The sequence below is a fragment of the Pyrgilauda ruficollis genome, unplaced genomic scaffold (genome assembly GCF_017590135.1).
Source record: "Pyrgilauda ruficollis isolate IOZ18807 unplaced genomic scaffold, ASM1759013v1 scaffold43, whole genome shotgun sequence".
Lineage (NCBI taxonomy): Eukaryota > Metazoa > Chordata > Aves > Passeriformes > Passeridae > Pyrgilauda > Pyrgilauda ruficollis.
Window position 1 is genome coordinate 7,581,854 of NW_024525823.1, and position 21,044 is coordinate 7,602,897.

The following is a 21,044-nucleotide window of genomic DNA, read 5'->3' on the forward strand; positions in this document are numbered from 1 at the left end:
CTGAAGTTTCTACTGTGCTGTTATTGTGCTTTATTACTATTTTTCTAGAACTGAGAAATACTGTTATTCCAGATCATTCTGGCAAAAGCTGTACTGTGCTCTGTGCTCATTTCTTTATGAGGAGCAGAGAGTATTTACCATGTTATGCAAGTTAGTACACTTACAAGCCTTTTAATTAGTTTGTGCTATTTTATTAGTGTTACTGAAAATTTGAAGTGTGTTTTTAGGATTGTTTCTTTTTATGTCTACTTTTCTTAACATTATGTAGCTTCCTTAGTATGTGCATGCTTCATCTTTTATCCCACAATAAAGAGGGGGATAGCACTAGGAATTCTCCATAATTTCTTCTCTACAATGGGATTCTGGGTGCACTGTTCATTTACAAATTATTTTTATTTTCTGATATGAATTGTGTTTATCTTAACATTTTAGAGAGGAGGTCGGCTGTTTCAATATTGATCTATTCATGGCCACTCAGTATTCAGTGAAAAGGCTAAACATTATAAGTCAGGCAGTGCTCAGCTTTTGAAAGCTCAGTGTTGCTAAGGCTCTTGTATTTACATGCTAAAAACAGCAACCAATAAATGTAGACTGATTAGTGATTTTTTTTGACCAGAATGCAAAGCAGCGGTTAAGACCTATTGAAAACTGAAACAACCAATTTGAACTTGCTGCATTCTTTTGCCTTGAGTATTTTTTCTGTTGAATTGTGGTTTGCTGTATTAGAAAGTTCTGGACAGCTTCTGCAGTATTTTAAATATAGCTAGTACCCTAACTTTTCATCAGCAGCTTAAAAAATCTCCCAGGACTGAGACATATACAATTTAGTAATGTTGCTTTACTTTATGGTTGTGTATTGTCTGGTCATTCTTACTGCTAGGATTAGTACTGTTTAGTAAAAGCTAATGAACTTCTTTTTTATTTAGGTATAAACAATAATTATATTTAGATATAAGGTATACCTTATTTAGATATAAGGTATTATTCTTTTTTTAAAAAAATATGCCATTATGACTTTCAGTTTGCTGTATTCTTCTGATGAATATGAGGCAAGGGAAGCAGAGTAGTACAAAAAAGCATTGTTCTTTTCATTCTGAACTGAAAATTAAATAGATTTAGTAATTTTTTTTTAAAGTGAGAAGTTTGGCTCTATCTGTAAATGCATGCCTGAAGTTTTCTATTTCTTGACTAATGAAGTTAAGTATATGTGTAGTTAAAAAGTCAGTTCCATCTTTCAGTTTAAGAGAGGTAGCTACAGATAGAAAATAAAAGAAATGATTGAGTCAATATGTGGGCTTTGTGGCAGGAAGGAAGTGTGCACGCTATGGTAGTGTTCTCATTTCAGCTGTACTTGTACATTATCCTAGAGCAGAATTTTCATTAATTTTCAGAATTTACATTATCTGGAGCAGAATTTTCACTTCATTGCAAACACTGCACAGTGTTTTATTGGTTAGGCTACTCATCAATTTAAATAAGACTGTCAACTCATTTGATCTACAAAATAAAAATGCCATGCAAAATAGTAAGAATAATATTTGCTAATAACATGTACTTATATATAATATATATATATAACAAATATAGTGTATTACTTATGAAGTAGCAGCATTTTTAATGACCTTTTGAAATAGGTATATTTGATAGATTGTGTGTAAGATGTAGGTAGACAGTTAATATAGACCAAAAAAATGAGTCTTCTGGTTATTTTCTAAAGAGCAAGTTTTTAAAATAGGAAGTTTTAAATTGTTTTACTGTTCCAAGTAATGCCAGTAGACAGTCACTGTTTTAAGGTCTGAGATACTTCCTTGTGATGCAAACGTCTTATTATTGGTGTTCTCAGGTAGTATAGTAGTTTCTGTGTTCCTTCATATTTGTGTTAGGAATTTACATTGTCCTTTAAATGCAAGAGCTAGTAATGAACAACAGGAGACATTTTCAGACAAATCCGTGACTTAAAGAAATGTGTATAATCCAGTCTTAATGGCTTTCTTATTTAGTAGAGTTGTGTGACTTTTATTTCCCTATTAAAAAAACCTCAAAGCAAAAACAAATCAACAAACCAGACCCTGTCTTTATAACAACTTTGCTTGCCTGCAAGATAAAGAGCTTACCCCAGTCTTGAACTCCAAACACATGGCTACATGCACCTTGTAAGCAACTGTTAGATCCTTTACATCTTGATTTTCGCAGAAGCTCTGGCTCTCCATCTGTAGTGGCCCAATGGTCAGGGCCAGAGTTTTGTCACTTCAAAAAATACTAGGTGAAGGTGTAAAGGGTGTTCAGCACATCAGAATAATTCCCAGTGATACTGCATCCATGTGAAAGTGAGTCCTGGATTCCATTTTTTAATAAACAGTGTTTTCACCAACTTCCTTGTCCAGTCTGAAAACAGATCCATGCTCCCAGTCTTGTTTCCAGAAAAATTCTAGTCCACTGGTTTTTAGGTCTACCAATTTTTGCCTTCATGTCTGTGATACTTTTTTTTGTATTTTGTTTCTGTAGCCAAGCGTAAAAAAGCTTAAGTATTTCTAAAAACTCTCTTTGTGAAGTGGACAAGGTTTCTGATAGTGAAAAGTAGCTTTTTCTGAGTCACGGGGGTATTTGGCTGAAGGCAGCCAGGAACAGTGGGAGTTTGTTGTCTTCAAGATTTCTGATATGTTTTTTGGAGGCAAATATCTTTCTCACATATCTATAGTTTCCTACTCATTTCAGAGGTTGCCATGTGACAAACTGCTGAATGCAATGAAGAATAGGAATAAACATGCATTTTATAAAAGTTTAGTCATGAAGTTCACAAAACTAATTGCATGAAGTAGTTAGAATTGCTAACAGGATGTAATAACTAACAGGACTTTCCCTAACTGATCAATCAGTTAATCAAGCTTAGTGTTGTATCATGCATATGTACTAGATAAAATTCTACAATCCTAGAGGATTGTCTGTAGTATATATATTTTTTTAAACAAATAATAAACTGTCACGTGAGCACAGAGCTGAGAAATAGTAGGACACTTTGATGTTTATGTAGTCATTACCTTCCAATTTAGTGATCAAATGAAACATTAATGTCAGCAAACAAAAGCTTTACAGTACAGCTTTACGTATCAAACCACTTATCCATCTAGTTTTGTTTGAAATGTTCGTTTTTGAGAACACGTAAATAAAAGTAAAATCTTTAATTCATAGAATAACCCAGAATATAGCAAAACGTGACATTTTTTCTGACTAATGAATAAAGTATTTGTAGTTATTTATTATTGTAGAAAGTGAAACCTTCACTGAATGTGTGCTCTTGTTTTGAATGTATTTTGAAGGCCTAAAGGATGAAACAAGAATAAATGAATGGGAAGAGGAAGATTTCTTTTGGCATACAAGGATTCTTCCAATTCTGCGTGACCTGGAAAAAAGTGGGTAACGCTGCTCTGAAAGGGTATATTTTCTGTACTGTTTCTTGCAGGAAGCATGGGACTCATTTTTGTTTACTGCAAAATAATAACAGTAATTGGGGTATGTGGCCTTTTGTGCTTCCATATGTTCAGTGACTTCACAGTGTAAAACTGGCCTGGGCAGTCTAGGTGGCCCTGCTTGAGCTTGAGCTTGAGGGGTTCTACCAGATGACATTCAGAGGTCATTTCCAACCTTACCCATTCTGTGATCCTGTAAAAATCTCTAGAACTGGTTTAGAGAAGATCTTGTCTGATTAAATTACCTTATTTTAGACAGCATAGCTCTGCCAGCTTAGCAGTCAATGTTGAGCTAATAATTTCAAGAATGAGTAAGGCACAGATTCACTGCTTTAACCATAGGCTGTATTGAAGGTCTCGATCCATTTTGAAAAACTAAGGAAATCTTAATGAAAATTTCCACTTGTGATTAAAGTGTTAGATGTGCCAGAAAAGTATATAATGACTCAGAGTACTGAAGCAAAATTGAGTAAATTAAGTACAGCTTGAAAGGTTAAACTCTGGTATCCATTTTGCATTGAAAAAGTTGTTCAGTTGCCTTCTGTAGACACTGTATTTATTTGAATGGTGGGAATATAGAAAGTAGGTTTGTTTTTAAAAGTAGTTCTGTTTTACAGGATCTTTAGCAGTGTTTGTGGTAGCATGGTACAGATTAGAACATTTTTTTTGCATAGTTTTGCAGATGTTTGTGAGTATGAAACACCTGTGCAGTGCTAAGTGATTCCCAATATATGTAATTGTTTAAAAAAGACAGGATTCTCATTCCCATGTCTGTCACTGATGTATGGAAAACAGCGATCAGGAAATTTGAAAACAGCTATGTAACAGCACATTTTCCTTGCTTAATGCCAAGATTGTCAAATATCAGCCACTGAGTAACGGTTTTGCATGGTGAGATGTTCTTTATTTGTAAGGAAAATAAAATTTAGAGGTAAAATCTAATCATGTCTTTCCCTTGTCATGAATGTAGCTAAGGAAAATCAGTTTTCATGCTCCTTTTCCTCAGTATTCACTTGATTTGGTTAGTGTATTGGGTTTTTTCTAGCTTTTACAAAAACCTGATTATGGCTTAGTTTTTCTAGTAGTAGATAACATTATCTAATGATACTTTCTCACCAGTTGGTTGAATGTAGTACTACATATACGTGAAGACCTGAGTTTTGCTACTTCTTTAATATTAACACAAATTGTAACTGAATTGCATCACTGCCTCCTGCAACTGTGTGATATATTGCTTTCTTTAGACTATTTACTGCATAATTCTTATGAATATTGGAATTACATATTTGAAATGCTTTGAGTGGGTCTGTTGGTAATTTGATATTTTTTAATTTCATGTGCAGTCATTTGCTTCGTAATTTTTACCTCATTCCCTGCACATGAACTTAGGTTGCATTTAGTTTTTCATCTATTAATAGAGAAGCCTTTTTCTTCACCTTCCTCATGCAAAAATATTTGCAGAAGCCTTTCCATGCAAAAACAAATCAGTAGTTAACCTGGAACTTATTTATTGCCTAAATTCTTCTGAACATTATGTGCTTGAGTTGTTTATAATATGACAAAAAAACCCCTAAAGTCTCTTTTTCTAGAGGAACAAATAATTTATTTTGTTACATTCCAGTACTCAGGAGGTTAAGCTTTAAAATGCCCCATGGGATGAGTGATGAATAATTTTTATTGTTAATTTTGATGAAATGGAGAGTAAGACCTTTCAGTTTTGGTTCCTTGCCACTCCTGTTTACAGCTTACTGGAGCAGAGCATTTAGGATCATGCTAAATTTTGTTAAATTTTCTGTCATGATGGGACTAGAAATGGAATAGTCGTTGCTGTTCCTTGAGTGTGATGATTGCAAATTGAGAGCTTCCAGGCACTTCTCAGCCTGAGGGATCAGTCCTTGAATCTGCCTACAGGGTAGGAGCCTCAGACATGTTTCATCACAAGTGCTTTGCCTCCTTGAATATGACTTTATTTCAGCTGTGAAGTACATCCTGAGTAAATGCAGAGTTTATACCGCCAGCTCGTGTGGATTTATGTGGACTTTGTAAGTGTCACCTTATGGGCAAAAGCAAATGTAAGAAAATCTTTTAAAAATCTCACTGTTCAATTTTAAAAATAGAAAAGACTTCTTTTCTCTGTAAAGTAAACATGTACATGATTCCATTGTGTTGAGATGCACTTTTTGCAACTCTGTTTTATTTTTGTATATTTTAAACAGAGTCTCAGGGACTTGGGTGAGGAAGTAGATCACTTTTTTGTCAATAGGACAACATTCCACTCAAATGTGTCTTACGCCTCTACATTGAAGAGTTCTAGCAAGTTTTTACATTCACTTTTTTTTATCCCAGCAAGGTTTGATGTATAAAGTTACGTATATGGGGAGAAAAATGCTCCTTAATGATCCCTTTTTCACATCTAATGTTCGGTGGAGCGCTTTAAAGAATGTTTTCAGAGACACAGTTTCCTGGTAGACATTTGGTCAATCTGATTATCAAGCATCAAAGGTGAGCTTCATTTTAGCTGTAGGTTTTATTTTGGCTCAATGATTTCTCATCTTGAGTCTCCTTTTTTTGACAAAGCAGAATAAAATTATTTCTGGGGATCACGTTATCGTGTGAAGACATTTATTTGGTGTCTTATTTTTGTTGTTGCGCAACCTATTCCTTATTTTGTTCTTCTGTGTCTTCATGTATTGAGATGCTTTGCATAAAGTGGCACTGATAATTAGTTTTTATTTTTCTCTCCTTTCCTACGCCCTTCAAGGAGAAGACAATATAGAACACCTTTGTCTAGCTTGTACCAAGCTCCATCAAGTATTGGGTGATGGAAATATGCTTGGAAAAAGATTTAAAAGAAGAAACATCCTTCTGAAGACATTATATAAACTTGTAGACCTTGATTCAGATCCACTTTCCTTGAAGCTGGCAAAGATTATTCTGGCTGTAAGTGTTTTGAAATGCTCTTTGGTAGAATGTGAAGCTCAAAATCATGAATTACAACTTGCACTTAATTTTTCATTTCATACTTGTAAACTGTGTCTAAATGAACCCTTTTCCTAAGTACAGTTTACTACCACAGGGATACTAGTCTGCTGTCCATCTACATCAGCACTTGTAGCTTATTTTCTGCAGAGAAGTTACATCTGGGTGAGGAAGGAGGGGCACAAAATAGAATAGTTGGTGTATGGTGGCAGTTATATTGTGTAGGCATGGAAAAGATACAGTGTTCTCTACTGGGATACACGTGCAGGGATTTAAAAAACCCAGTGATTATAAAATGTACAATAGAAATGAAGCTTTGTTTTTAAATAATGTCTTGATCTTGTTCTGAAAATACTAAAATAGAGGGGTTTTTTTTTTTTTTGAAGGTGTGTGAATGTAAATAATCTTTTGCTTTAATATTTCTGATTAAAACTCTCAATTAAATTTTGTGCTTTAGAACGTCTTTGTTCATGTTCTACAAAACATGTATGGGCAGTCACTGGTGAAAGGATGCCCACTAACATTTTGTTGTAGGCATCTGAGTAATGTTTGTGTCTGTTGAAGGAGTTGTGTTGTCCTATAAGGTAGTGTAAGTTATCTTATTGAAAAGATACAGTTACATATTCAGATACCACAGAGTTGTTAAGTGGTACTTATTAAAGAGAAAGGTTCCTTTACAGACATTTTTCTTTGTAATCTTTCAAAATCCATGAGCCTAGAAGAAATTGCCCTTGAAATGCAGAGGAAAGGAAGAGAGATGGCAATGTATTTTTACCACCTTTCCTTCCCTTTCACAATCTCTCATCATAAGATTGTGTTTTCTGATAGCTGAGAGTAAATTTCGTTATGGCATGTATTGTTGTACTGGAGGTCTTTGTGGTAGATGCCAAACCACTGACTTCCATACAGAATTTCTTTGTAAGGGAATTGGAGAAAAAATCCTGCAAGCTATTAATATACTACCTGTTTATATTAATACATTAAAAGTTAAAAATGGTTATTTTAAAGCCAGCACAGTTTGCTAAATAAAGTTTAAAATACCTGAGTTTCAGGTTATTTCAGTTTCCTTTAATTCTGCATACATCTTCAGTTTGTTTTAATGTATTGTTAGGATTTCAGCTGTAATTTAATAGTTGTGTGAGAATACAAGTTTGCCATGGTGTCTGAACTTGTAGAATGTTAGGTGTACTTTTGCATGCAGATTTTAGTTGTGATTTTATGTCTTTTAATTTCTTTGCAGATGAAAGTAGATGGAAAAAATCTTCTCAGTGTTTGCAAGCTAGCATTTAAAATTTGTAGGAACGAAAAAAATTATTTCATCATTCAAAATGATACATTATTGGGTATGTATTCTTTCTTGTCTGTAAGTCAGATGTTGAAATTCAACTGTTAAAGTTGTTCATCTTTGAAAAAACATTTTCAGAATGAAAAATTCTGAAGAAAGACTAAAAATTGCCTGCCTAGGTCAAACTAATGGTTGGTCTAGTCCAGTATTCTGTGTTTAAGCAGCAATGGGGATGGGGAATGCTGTTCAGGGGGAGCACCGGAGCTTGTGTGTTTTCTGTGATCTGTTCCCCCATCACTACTCCAGCATCCAGAACTGTTCTATTCTATTAGGGACACTGGATGGTGCATCCCTGCCTAATCCCTTTTTAGTTTCCGTTTATATGTCTTTTGTTCATTCATTTGCCTTTTTGGATTTTCTGATTCTGTCTCCCTCTATGACGCCATAGAACAATTTCCAGAAATTCTCTGTGTGTTTTAAATCCATATATTTTTCTTTCCCCCTGCTTGTAGTTTTACAGCATTTATAAGAGTTTGTACAGTCAGTTTACCCTTCACCTTCAGGATTTTTTAAAAGGCAGTCTTATCACATATCTCTGTCTTCTCCTTTTCAACACTGAGGCATCTCAGCCTCTTAGCTCTTTGAGCAGATATTGTGTCATTCAGTTGCTTTATAAGTCCTTTTCTCTACCTTCTCAAACTCCAGTGGATCCTTCTTGAGATTTATGGAACAAAACTATCTGTAGAATTCGAGCTGTGTCTGCAGCAAATTTTATAGAAATGAGATAATGCTGACTGTGGTGTTGGCCGTCATCAGGGAGGACCTTGAGAATAGTAATTTTTTACAATATTTTTTATAGCTGCTGCTTCACATTGAGCCAATGGTTTGCAGAACTGTCAGCAATGGCTCTAAGATCTTTTGTGTTTGCAACAGTGTTTGTGTCATGCACACCCTCCCTTGCAAATATGAGAAATATAAAGAAAATTAAAGTGTGCAAATGATACTTGGTACTGATTGAAATCATTCCTTTCATTAAAACTTCCGTATGTTTTACTGATGTAGGCCTTGGTCTTGCAAGCAGTTATTGCATCTGTATTGGTTAAGGCATATGTGTATATTCGCTTAAATAGCTGAGAGTATTCATGGTCTTAATGTTTAGTACAAAATTGTTGTCAGAACTGAAGACATGGTGTTCAGGTGGTAAGGAAGGGACTCACAGGAAATAGAACAGCTGGGTTGACTTTGGATACTGAAAAGTACAGTTTTGTAGAAATCAGCATCATACACAGCATTTGAACAAGTCGCATTTTTCTCTCATTTCCATCCTCATTCACTTTTCTTTCACTTGCTCTTCTTCCCCTGTATTTTAAAAACTAGTGAAGGAAAGAGCATTTGTAGGTGTTGTTTTATTTGTTTATTCACTCTTTGTGTTTTGGACCCACCTTGTCCCAGAAGAAGACATGACCCTGGCCTATCATCACAATTGCCCAGATCCCTGTTACAGTCACTGGGTTATAGATTCAATTTCTTTTTCGTCTTCTGTCCCTGAGAACTATTTATGTGCAGTGTAGCATCTCCAGTAGAAGAAATAAGTTAATCCTTCATCCCAGCATAGACAACTACTGTTCAAGACCCTGTTTGATACTGTGCAGAGCAGGAACCTGAGTTCGGACATTGCCACAACCCAAGTGATTTACTTGGTGAGGGTGGGAGTTTGCACAAGAACCTAGAGTGTGTACTTCATTCATACATACATATATATATATATATATATATATGTATATTTATATATATATATATGTACCATTTCCCACAGCTTCAGTTGAGACAGAAAAATTTTTTTAAATCTCTTCAGTTTAAAGATATAGGAAAATGTTTTTATTCAGATGGAACTGAATGGAACATAGGAAGCAGAAATAAGTATCTCTTTGAATCAGTTACTAGAAGTTTAAAAGTATAATGTTGGTTAGGATTACTCATTTATTTAAGATACCCCACTAAATTCAGAATGTCTCAATTTGACTGCAAAAGATACCTTGGCCATGTGTTAACTGTAAATTTTAACATTTCAGATGTCTGACAGTGGTTGCACAAAACAAAACTTCTTTGTCAACTTTACCTACATAAAAAGTAAATCTAAAAAGACTATGAACAGATTGAAAATGTGAGAGTTGAATTAGGCACCTGTGCCTTTTAGTGTTCCATTTGAGATGCTTGAAGACGTTTGATTTTTAAGGAAGTAGTGGGAAGTACACAGAATTCCAGGCCCACACAATCACTTTTGCAAATCTTGACTGAGAATTTCAATGATTCCTGCTATGTGTTTGCAGCTTACACTGGTTCTTGAAGTCTAGAAGAACAAAAGTCAGGCCCATTCTCTTATTCATTAATAATTGTTTCTTGGTTTCAGTCCAAATATCCAATTTTTCTAGCCCACTTATTAGAAATGTAAGAGTTCAGTCTGAGGGTGTTTTCCAGTTGTTAATCTCTTTAATGACTGGATTGTAGCAAATATAAATTTTAATATTAGACATTCTGAATGATAATTTTCCTTTCAGATTATTTGTTGCAGGTTCTGTGGAATGAAGATCTACAAACAAACCACGAAGCTCTTGTCTATTGCATGGCAGCTATAAAAGTCATGTCTGAAAAGGAAGTACTTCGTTTTAAAATGGTCAGCAAAGGAGCTATTGAAATGTTTCTGGAATTAATGAAGCAGATTAATAACATAAAAGAACATGACACGTATTTCTCCAAGTTGGGCCACTTATTAGTCCAGGTTAGCATTTAGTTTTATTTCTAAAAGTATGTTCTTCAAGGGCAAATTAAAAATTTAATTAGAGGAGATAAGCTAACCCTGTGTGCTACTGACGGAGTTGTACCTATATTTCAATAGATTTATTTTTAAGAAGTTAAATGAAGTTGTTCAGACCTAATGTGGTTACCACAGATGTTTGTGTGTAGTCAGTTTTAAAGGCTTTAGAAATTCTGAAGTTAATAGAAATATTTTTATGCCTAATAAACCAGTTTCTCATTACTACTTTATTGTGCTGACAATATTCTGGATACTGTAGTAAACAGATAAAAATGTGTTGTCTATCTAAATTCTTGAAACTGAAATAATAAATACAAACTGGTTCTGCAATATTCTAGATTACAAAAAGTTTTTTTATTACAAGAATAATATATTTTAAAAATATATATGGAAATAGCTGTGTTTCTTTGACAAAGTGTTTTTGAAGAACTGCAATATAAGGAAAAGGTAGTTGCAAAAGCAAACACCTTTTAAATCTTTTGAAGGCAGCAGGCTCAAAACTGTTTTCACATACAAAGCACCTTGATAAGTGGTGGCTCTGAAAACTGATCCTTGTCCCTAAAACTTTTTAAACCCATGTATTTTAGAAACACTGTGGGATGGATATTGTGTTTACCAAGGATTTGCCAGGTAGATACCTAGCATTTGTTTGGAAGTTACTGATGTAATGTTTAGTGAATGGTTGAATTGTAAACTTTCCGGTACATCATAGGAAAATACATTGGACAATTTTCTGAGGTAGTGTTTGCACTAGGTTTGTCAGCTAATTATGCCAGATTTCTTTAATTCTCTACTAATTTATAAGCACAGGATTTTATACTTCTTGAAATTATATGAGAAAACAGATAGCGTACATCATCACATTACTATTGGTTATTTTTGTCTGATTTTTTAAATCTTAGTAATAAAACTAATAAATCAGTTTATTTCCAGGATTTTGACTATCTGCCTGATATTCCTCACAACTTTGGAGGAATGTTTTTCTTCCATTATGTGCCTGGGATAAATGTAAGGTTTTTTTAATCAAGGGTTTAGTTTGCAAATGTGTAAAAGGAAAATGTTGTATTTTATGCTGTCTTTAAGAAACCTCTCTTATCTCTGCTTTTTTCAGTACAAATGGAAGTGTAGCAAAACTGTTTTGTACTGTTTGAATAGACTGGCTGTTTCTAAGAAGTTCTTGAGTGTTTTCTGGAGAAGTCTGACAGCTGTCTCTTATTGAGATTGCTCTTTCACTTGTTTGTGTTCTCTTCTATAATAGTACAGATACTTCGGTTCTCTTCTTCTTGTGAGAAAAGTAGTGATTCCTACTTCTATGGGATTCCTGTGTGACTTTCTCATATTGGTTCCTTCAACAAATCCATGTGCACTGCTTCCTTCATGTGAGTTAATTGATCAGTCATCATAGACAGATGAACGAGTAGTTCTGTTTTAGGGATGGTTGGAGAAAGTCTGTTCTGTGATCGATGCCTTCAGAATAAAGTTTTCATAACATACTGCATCTTGTAGCAACAGATCAAATAGCCAGTGATGTACAGAAAGAATGTCTTCAGTTATAGAAAGCAAACTATATTGGAGGAGAAAAACACTTTAAATAGTCACAGTGGTCTCTGAAGGAAGCTCTGCTATCTCTTAACCTTGGGAACTGAAGTATCCCATTTAGTTGGGACCAACTCTTCATTCTTTAACTGTATAATTGCACAATCACCAGATGGCAGTGTTATACATAATCTTGCTTGATCCTTTTTGTGGGAATAAAGTCCCTATCTGATTTCTTCATTCTTCCACAATGGTTTTTTTGCAGAAGTCATACAATACAAGAATAAAAATATTTGTAATATTTTTTCCCTTAATAGAGGGCATGAAACCAGGGTCAACTTTAATTAATTTAGTGTTGCTTAACCTAACAGTCTGTTAATATTTATACAAAATACAGTAATGCTTACTCAAAAAACAGGATTTTTGAAGAGTCACTGTCAAGACTTAATAAGTACTCCCTATTCCTTAATTGAAAAGCGCTTAAATGTCTTCTCCTTTAAAAATAGCATTTATCAGCAGTTAAATTTTCTGTTTGGGTGAATTTGATCTTTCATATGGCAACATAAGGATTAGGACTGGTGGGGGTTGCTAAAGATAATTGTTATGCATTTCTCCCTGAAACATAGGGTCTGCTTGAAGCAATCACAATATCTCTAGAATTCAGCTGCTCTCTGGCTAGCTTCTATTATTTTTCAAACTGTACTCTTCAGGTTTCAGTTGTACATTAACTGTGTTTTATGGATATATACTTCTGTGAACTGCTGAATGCTGTTTTCTTGCACATTTAAATGTATATGTTATTTTGCACTGCTTTTCCTTTCCAACCTGTCTTTTCTGAGGGTGACTCTTGATAGAATTTACTGCTTGAGGATTTTGAACCATCTAACTGTATCAAGCATTGAAAAATTTTACTCTCTTTTTGGAGACCTCTTTACCATCATCTATTGACATTTTTTCTATTATCCAACATGTAAGTCTCTTTGCTGCAGTGAAAGCTCTTGTCTGGGTTTGAACAACACTTTTAATATGTGCCTTATCTTTCATTTCCTTTATTGTGTCTATTGAAGCTTAGCTAGAATTCAAAAAATACAATTTTTTGAATGATAGGCTGAACATCTTGTATGTAAGCACTTGTATGTGAACATCTTGTGTGTAAGCAGTGAATGGAGTCGCCTGTCTCTATTCCATGGGACAGGAGTTTTTCTACCAAAACTTTTGAAAAGCAAAGTATTTGGTCAGAATATATTTATTAAAATGTATCTGTTGATTTTTGAAGCATCATGACTTGAGAAAGAATATGCATCTGGAAATTTTTTTTGCAGTTGTTCAGTTAAAATAAATAAATCCCAGGTGTCTTCTTAAAATATAAGTGATGTGAAGCAAATGGCTTCTGTAGGTTCAGATTCTCTGTATTATGAATATAGTATAAATTACATTTTTAGTGCTGAAGCTAAATCCATTCACATAATCACATTTTTTTCCCCTCTATGCCTTGCTTCTCCATTTTGACATGTTGCATCTCCTGTTGCTCCATTACAGAGCATAATGGGGTTACTGAAGATTTGTACTCTGCTGTCAAATTTCTTGAAGTAGGACAGCAAATTTGAAAGCTACTGGAGAATGGACAGAATATGCATAGAGTCCTATGTGCAAAAGCTGAAAACATCTTAACCTGCTCTTTGTCGAGAGTTTTTCTTTAAAATTAGCAATTACATATCACTCAATAAGCAGTCCAATTTAATGATAAAATGCTTAATTTCCAGAGTTTTTTGTGATAAGAAACAATTTGAACAGATGGTTTTTGTGCCTTATCAAACTACATTCAAAGGCAAATTGAAGTTAATAATTTCACTCTGAATAAGAAAACTTTGAAGAATTTCCATATTCACTTAAGATTTAATGGCTTCATATTCATTTTGTAGTAAGTTCTGGATTAGATCAAAATTAATTTAAATGTCATTGCCTGTCTGACCTTGTCATTTGGATACTCTTGCCTTGGAAGAGAATCAGAATATTTCAAGATGTGCAATAGGTGATGTATTTGTACATCTACCAGAGTTAGATTATGCTTTAAGCTCCTTGAAATAGAACAGTATCATCTGAAAATATTTTGGTTTCTTCAAATAGACCTGAGCACATAAGCTTTTCTTTTTTATATTGTTCAAACAGTGGATTTCTTTTATCATGATTAACTTTTAATTTTTAAATTGGAATAAATCTGATTGTCTTTTAAAATAAATTCATTTTAGTTTGCAGTTTACAGTTACCATCAAAATATATATCAGTATTTTCAAGATTTAAATATAAATTTGCAATACTAAGATTTATTGAAGAATTACGCAAAAAAATTACTTTAACCATCCACAGCATTTCACCTAATTCCACTTGGTACATGGCTGTAGACATGCAAGATTTTAAAGCATATGAAAGATCATGTGTCCTTCATGGAAGGAGGTTACATGCAGGCAAAGACCAGTGTCAATCTTACATTTTCAAGCAGTTATCCCAAACACACCGTGTTGCTGCCTGCAGGTTTGCTGTTGTTATTGATTGGTTTATACCCGCCTGCAGAGTGTTAACGGGCATAGCTTGGGGTGCTGTAGGTGAGAGCTGGCCTTTGCCGTGCTGCGACCAGCCGTGGTTAATGCCTGTCCCGTGCCCCGTGTGCATAGCTTTGGGTGCTGTAGGTGAGAGCTGGCCTTTGCCGTGCTGCGAGCAGCCGTGGTTAATGCCTGTCCCGTGCCCCGTGTGCATAGCTTTGGGTGCTGTAGGTGAGAGCTGGCCTTTGCCGTGCTGCGAGCAGCCGTGGTTAATGCCTGTCCCGTGCCCCGTGTGCAGCTGGCAGCCACTCTGCGGATCCTGGCCAACTGCGCCCAGGCGCGGCGCCAGCTCAGCCCCGGCGCTGCCATCCCCGAGCTCTGCGTGGCGCTGGAGCAGCGCAGCAGCGACAAGGACGTGTGCATCTGGATTGTCAGCGTGCTCAGGTACGTGGGAACGCAGTACCCCTATGTGTGCAGCGTGTGCAGGCAGCTCCCCTCCCTCAAAGGAGGCACGACCAAGCGCTGAGATTGGAAGATTTACATTGAACTCTTTTTTAAAGAGCTCTATGTAGCTTGTAATGATATTGTATATTAATTGTGTCTCTGTTAATTTCACAATTGTTTCATTGTAGCCGTATAGACTTGGATTCATCATCCCCATGAAAAATATTTTATTGTATTGTGTCATTCTTTGATCCCACCGATTCTGATTGAGTTTTTTTAAGTACCGTTTCTTGTATTTTAAAGCTGCATAAATTCTTAGGTATTTATTAATCCTGGTTTACGCCATGTTTGAAAAAAAAAAATAATGAGAGAAATTACACAAGGAACTATGTATTGTGAAATAAAGTACACAAGAGGGAAAATGTGACCAGTGTTCATTGTTTTGAGCTGTTACAGAGTGTTTGAGAAGATTAAGCCCTGGATCAGGGCTTGAGTGTGCAGATGGAAGTGCTGAAAGAATCTCAGTTTTATGAGCAGCCAGCGGCTGCTTCCCAAGTTGTGGTCTTTAGAGTGAGATCAGTATGGGTTAGTCACCACAAAGATCATTTTGTAGTCTGAATAGTTTCTCAGTCAAAAGTCTTCCAGTTACCAAGCATCGGCTTGCAATATTCAGTGCTAGATAGACTTGCAAACAATGTAAGGATTTGGAAGAAGTTGTGAAATTGGCTGTTGGTAATTTCAGGAATAATGGGATTATAAGTGCAATTTATGAATGATGTGCTGGATGAAGTATTTGCCATTGCTGCTTTGTTACTGCATTGAGTCATGTTGCCTGTGGCTCTGTATTCAGTGAGATTCTGTTATGGACTTCTCCTGTTCAGGTGCTCCAAATTATCCATCACGTTCTCCTTTCTGGATGAGGTTGAGTTGTGCTTTGAACAATGGCTACATAAGGGGCTGGCACTCCTTCCTCCCCACAGCTGAAACCAGGCAAATCTGCTCCTTTGCTCTTTGTGCTAACTGTAAAGCATGTGAATGGCTTCCCCAGTTCCATGCTACCTTTTTCACACCTGTCTCTAGTTTTGTTCCTAAAAATGAGCTCTAGCAATGATTACAGCACTTTGAGCATATTTACTTCTTCTGAGGAGGGAGCATTTCTCCTACTTGGAAAATGCCATGAAAAGTGGGATAATGAGTATGTAATTAAGTGCAATTGATACTTACACTGTAATTCTGATAAGGACATTTACTTGGTATAGAATTCAATATGGAGAAAAAATTACTTACCTTACCCAAGGTTTCCTACTGCTTCAGTTTTTTTCCTTAAGATTAGAAGTACACGCTCCAATAATACAAATTAACCATAAAAATAAATTTAATTAGCTTCCTGGAAGTTGCAGTCACAAAAAATATGCAGTAAAGAGCTCAGATTTGAATTTTGTTTTGTCTTCTAGTAATACAGAATGATTATTCTCTCAATCAACTTTAGGCAGCTTCTTTGTAAAGAATATGTTCAATCTGTTCAGATTATTCATTCAATAAGACTGTAAATCTTCCTGTAATAAGTTGTAATTGAACATCAACACAGATCTTTTCTGGTTTTGACTACATAAGAGGTAAGATGTTATCCTAGCTTGTTCTGTTACTGCATTTTTATGGTGTGACCAAAACATATCCAATTCCCTGTTTTGGCAATGGTCAAGGTGAGCAGTGTAGGACTGAAGCAGCTGTTAGGAAATGTGCAGAGATAAATCTTGCCAGCAAAGAGGCACAGTCTCTGTATTGCTGGTGAGAGATGTGTTCTCTTGGTGCTGTTGCTGGGCTCTACTAGATGTACACTAGGAAGCGACTCCTTATTTCCTCTAGTCTGACTTCCCACATCATCTTGAAATTCCAGTTCTCCCCTTTAGCACTAGAAGTGCTGGTGTCAGCATACTGTGCCCATATGGCAAGCAGGTTGGGAAGCTCCTTCTGTTTGCTGCTTCCCATAATTCACTGTAGCAAGGATAGCTCTGCTTCTCTTGTGCTCTTATGTAACTGCACATGCCTCTGCTAGAAGTCAGAGTATTGGCTTTCACTTCATTTGCTGTAAAATACAGCTCTGAGAATCTAAGAGAAAAGTGCTCTGAGAAAAGTGACTTTCTAAAAAATGTTTTGTGGAAAAAAGTCCTTTTGTTCATTTATATTTTTTTTTTCTTTATAGCAAACTTTCTACCTACAGTGACTTCTGTGCAGCTTTAGCAGACTGCTCCAGATGTTACATTGTATTTTTAGCCCTGCTAAACAAATACCAGAAGCAGCAGGTCAGTTTTTCATCTCTTGATTTTTATATATTAATCCTCTGATGTGTCTGTGTATTGTTGTGTGTAAGCTTGTTTTCAGTGTCCTACTTTTATGCATTTACCAAATAAAAATTTTAAGTGATTGACAGCATTTCTATGTAGTAAATAATTGTAATGAAATAATTTAGATTAAAAATTCAAAGCAATGCAGCAGACAGTTGATTAACTTGTCTGTCCATGTATAGAAACAGTCCTTTGAGACCTATTTTTTTTCCTAGTTTCAAGAAATATTTTTTAAAGCAAAGAGCTATTTGAATATTTAATTGTTGGAAATGGTCGGGCTTCCTCCTGTCCTCCACACCTGCAAAAGAAGTGTGACTTTTCTAGAGCTAAGCAACGTGATAGCAGAGGAAAATATGTTCCTTGCTGTCATGTAAAAAGGGGAGATTTCCTCAACCCCTTTGTGTTTAATTAGTCTGTCAGAGCCCCAGGAAAGCCGTGACCCCTATGCCCAACCAATCTGTCAGTGTCCCATTATGGGACCCTTCACTGAGCAGTCCCACTGGATCTGTTCCACTGACTTATTCAGGGTCACACACCTAACAGAAGAACCTCCTCTTCCTTTACCCACGATGGGCAGAGGGCAGTGCCCTTGGAGGACTTGCATTAACAGTTGGCAGACTGACACTCTTTATTAATAGAATTGTGAAAGGTTGAGGTTTGAGACTTGCCAGTGATAGTATCAGACTGCAAAAGGTATATTCAAAGCAATATACAAATTTAAAGCAATGTACTAACAAGCTCTAATCGCCAGTAAATGCTGGTCTGAGACAATCATTCAGCATGCAGAAATCACATTTCTTACACAGGCATCCCTAAGAGGGAGAAGACAGATTCAGCTTGTCGACTGATCCCAGAAGTTACACTGGAGTCTTCCCCCATTTCTCCCCATTCTTAACTAATTTTTATACTATTTCTTTATGTTTAGGTGGAACTTGAGTGGCTTTGGTCATACCTCTTAGTCAGTGAGAGGTGGTTGTACTAGGGGGTGGATATCTCAGGATAGTACCTGAGATAACCTTGGGATGGGAACATGCATTAATCCAAGTAGAATGGTTTCATAACAGTTGCTGATTCAAGAGCAGGACATTTTCCTTTATCTCTCTTGGTTTTCAGCTGCTATGGGGCTTATCAACTAGGAAGTACCACTGAGTTCCCTCCTCTGCAAGGGTTTCAACACAGTGCCTGGCCATGGTGTCTCCACTCTGCTCCACCCTCTCTTGGGTCCCCTTTAGATTGCATGATATGTGGGAGGTCAGATATGCTGACCATGTTTCATCCAGGGAGTACAACTGTGTTTTCCCCTGTGACTTCCATACCATTATCTTCTTACCCTTAGTCATCTTCCCATACTCTCTAACTTTTGATATCTAATAAGATATCAAAATGTATCTCTCCTTTACCAGAGAAAACTACATGCTTGGAGTACTGCATTTGGGATATTCATGTAGAAATAAATGTTTAGACTTTGTCAAAATGCCTTGTATCATGAAGTAAAATTCTGAGTATAGTTGCTGCCAACTTTATTAGAATTGCAAGGGTGTTGCTCTATTGTCCTGCTTTCTTACATTTACTGAAGATAAAACTCAGAGCTCGGTGCAGGATCCCAGTCTTACAGATTGATGCATTGGTAAGAGTAGAGTGCCCTATGTAGGGCAAATTACTCAGCTCTATTGCCAGGTAAGTTTTAAGAAGAGCATAATTTTTCTCTGAAGCATAGATGTTCAAATGTGGAACAAGGTTTTAAAACAGAGAATACTAAATTACATTAAGATCAGTCTTAAAAGTAAGGAACTTTCTTGGCTGGTCCAGCATCTAAACTAGTTTGAGATAATTTAGTTATCCTATACAATTTATCCCAGGCTTAGTAATTCTCGGGGCTTTATTGGAAGGAGGTTTTATTGGGTTGCTATCATTGAAGGGAGTTAATGAAGGTAACTGGATTGGCTATACTGAACAATGTTCTTTCTCCTGCCAAATACAAAAATAATTTGTTCCTTTCCTGTTTACCAGCATCCCTGTTGTCTGTGATAATGCACATGGAAGGGGAACAAAGATTATGTTGTTTCTCTTCTAAATATCTGCTGTAGCATATCTGAGTATTTCTAGGATCAGACTGCTCTTGCATAGTTTAGTCTTCAAAGACACTTCAGTAAAATACTATGTAAATACTATGTAAATAACATTAAAAATGTCAAAGGCATTATATTTTCCTAAATTTATAGTTATTCTTCCTTGTGACCACTGTATTAAAAACTCAACAAATTATGGAACCGAGATTAGGGATCTTTAATTAAGTAACACCTTTCTTCTAAACATAATCTGTCATTTTAAGGGTAGATTTTCTAGGTTCCTGAGATAATAGTTTTGTGTCATAATTAATTGTAGGTTCGTATCTACCTCAAATTGTTTGTTATTATTTAGTATTCAGAATTTAGCTTCTTATTTGGCTATTAAGTGGTCCTAAAATACATCTTTCTTCACAAGGTTAGCATTGCATTTTGTGTTAAATTGTCAGTTGTTTTATCAAAATACAAATGAGAAAAGAAGTAGCTTGTGTATTAGAAAAAACCTTAGCTATTACATTGTGTTGATTATATATGCAATGTCTTCCAAATAAGTATTTCCTACTGCAGTTTTGAAACAAGCATGTAATTGTCAGTTGTCAGCTTAGTGAAGCCCTGCAGAAATAAAAAGAAGAACATAGATAATGTAATGCACCACTTTTTCTGTAGTATATAATAAACACTTGAGCTGTGTGGAGTGCAAATGTTTTTCCTGAGGTGTAGTTGACACTGCTAATCTTTTTTTTAAATGCTGACAGCTAATGAGTTACAGTATGAGTTGGTATGTGTTGAAAATAAATGAAGTAACAGCAGTATGAGTAAAATTGTCTGCTGTGGGAAGAATCAAAGAGAAGGAAAAATCATCTTTATAAAAGCATTAAAAATCTTCAGGACTAAAAGCTGATATGTGAAGAAAGGAAGTGTGTCTGTGTGTTCTGAGTTTTCAGGTTGCAGATTTTGTGGGATCAGGTTTTTTACTGGCAGTCATAGCAGCTATAAACATAGGGGAAGAAATAGAGGAAAAACAGCATTCTGACTTTCTCAAGGGCTGTCATAATTGTGACTTTAAAGATAATTATTAAATACTGTGAAAGTAAAAATGGGAGCACTGGAAATAGGCTTGCACCCACACCACACACTGAATTCCACAATAGTTGCAACCCAAATAGTCTGTTCTTTGCTCCACACTGCAGCTACAGCTCTTTTCCCTTTTTTTTCTCAGCTCATTTTCTCTCTTGGGTGAAAGAGTCAGAAGGAATGGAAGAGTAATGATTCAATGGTATGAGGCAGACTTTTGGGGAAATTGAGTTGGCAAGACTTGATGATAGCATGTGTCATAGTCTTAGGTAGGGAGTACAGAAGACTGGAAAAGCTGAATCTTCAGGCCAGGACTGGGGAAGTCAACTGGGCTTTTACACACATCTGAAGTAGGTATTCATGGTTGGCTTTGTACCTTACTTGTGTGGAGTAACAAAAAAAATCCTTGCTGGTTGCCACATGCTTTCAAAACTGTCAGAAGTGTTTGTGTAATTCCTCTGTCTTACCAGATAAGCTTTGCATGATTCTGTTT

At 35.8% G+C, this 21,044-nt stretch overlaps 1 protein-coding gene across 1 annotated transcript in view; it reads left to right on the plus strand.

Moving 5' to 3' along the window:
* ARMC2 (armadillo repeat containing 2) overlaps positions 1-21,044 on the plus strand; it is a 69,532-nt gene that overhangs the window by 20,739 nt on the left and 27,749 nt on the right. The window contains exons 8-13 of the mRNA XM_041478033.1: positions 3,318-3,410; positions 6,229-6,407; positions 7,687-7,789; positions 10,290-10,510; positions 14,921-15,066; positions 17,270-17,369. Of these exons, the coding sequence (XP_041333967.1) occupies positions 3,318-3,410; positions 6,229-6,407; positions 7,687-7,789; positions 10,290-10,510; positions 14,921-15,066; positions 17,270-17,369 (842 nt within the window). The remainder of the gene's footprint in view (positions 1-3,317; positions 3,411-6,228; positions 6,408-7,686; positions 7,790-10,289; positions 10,511-14,920; positions 15,067-17,269; positions 17,370-21,044) is intronic.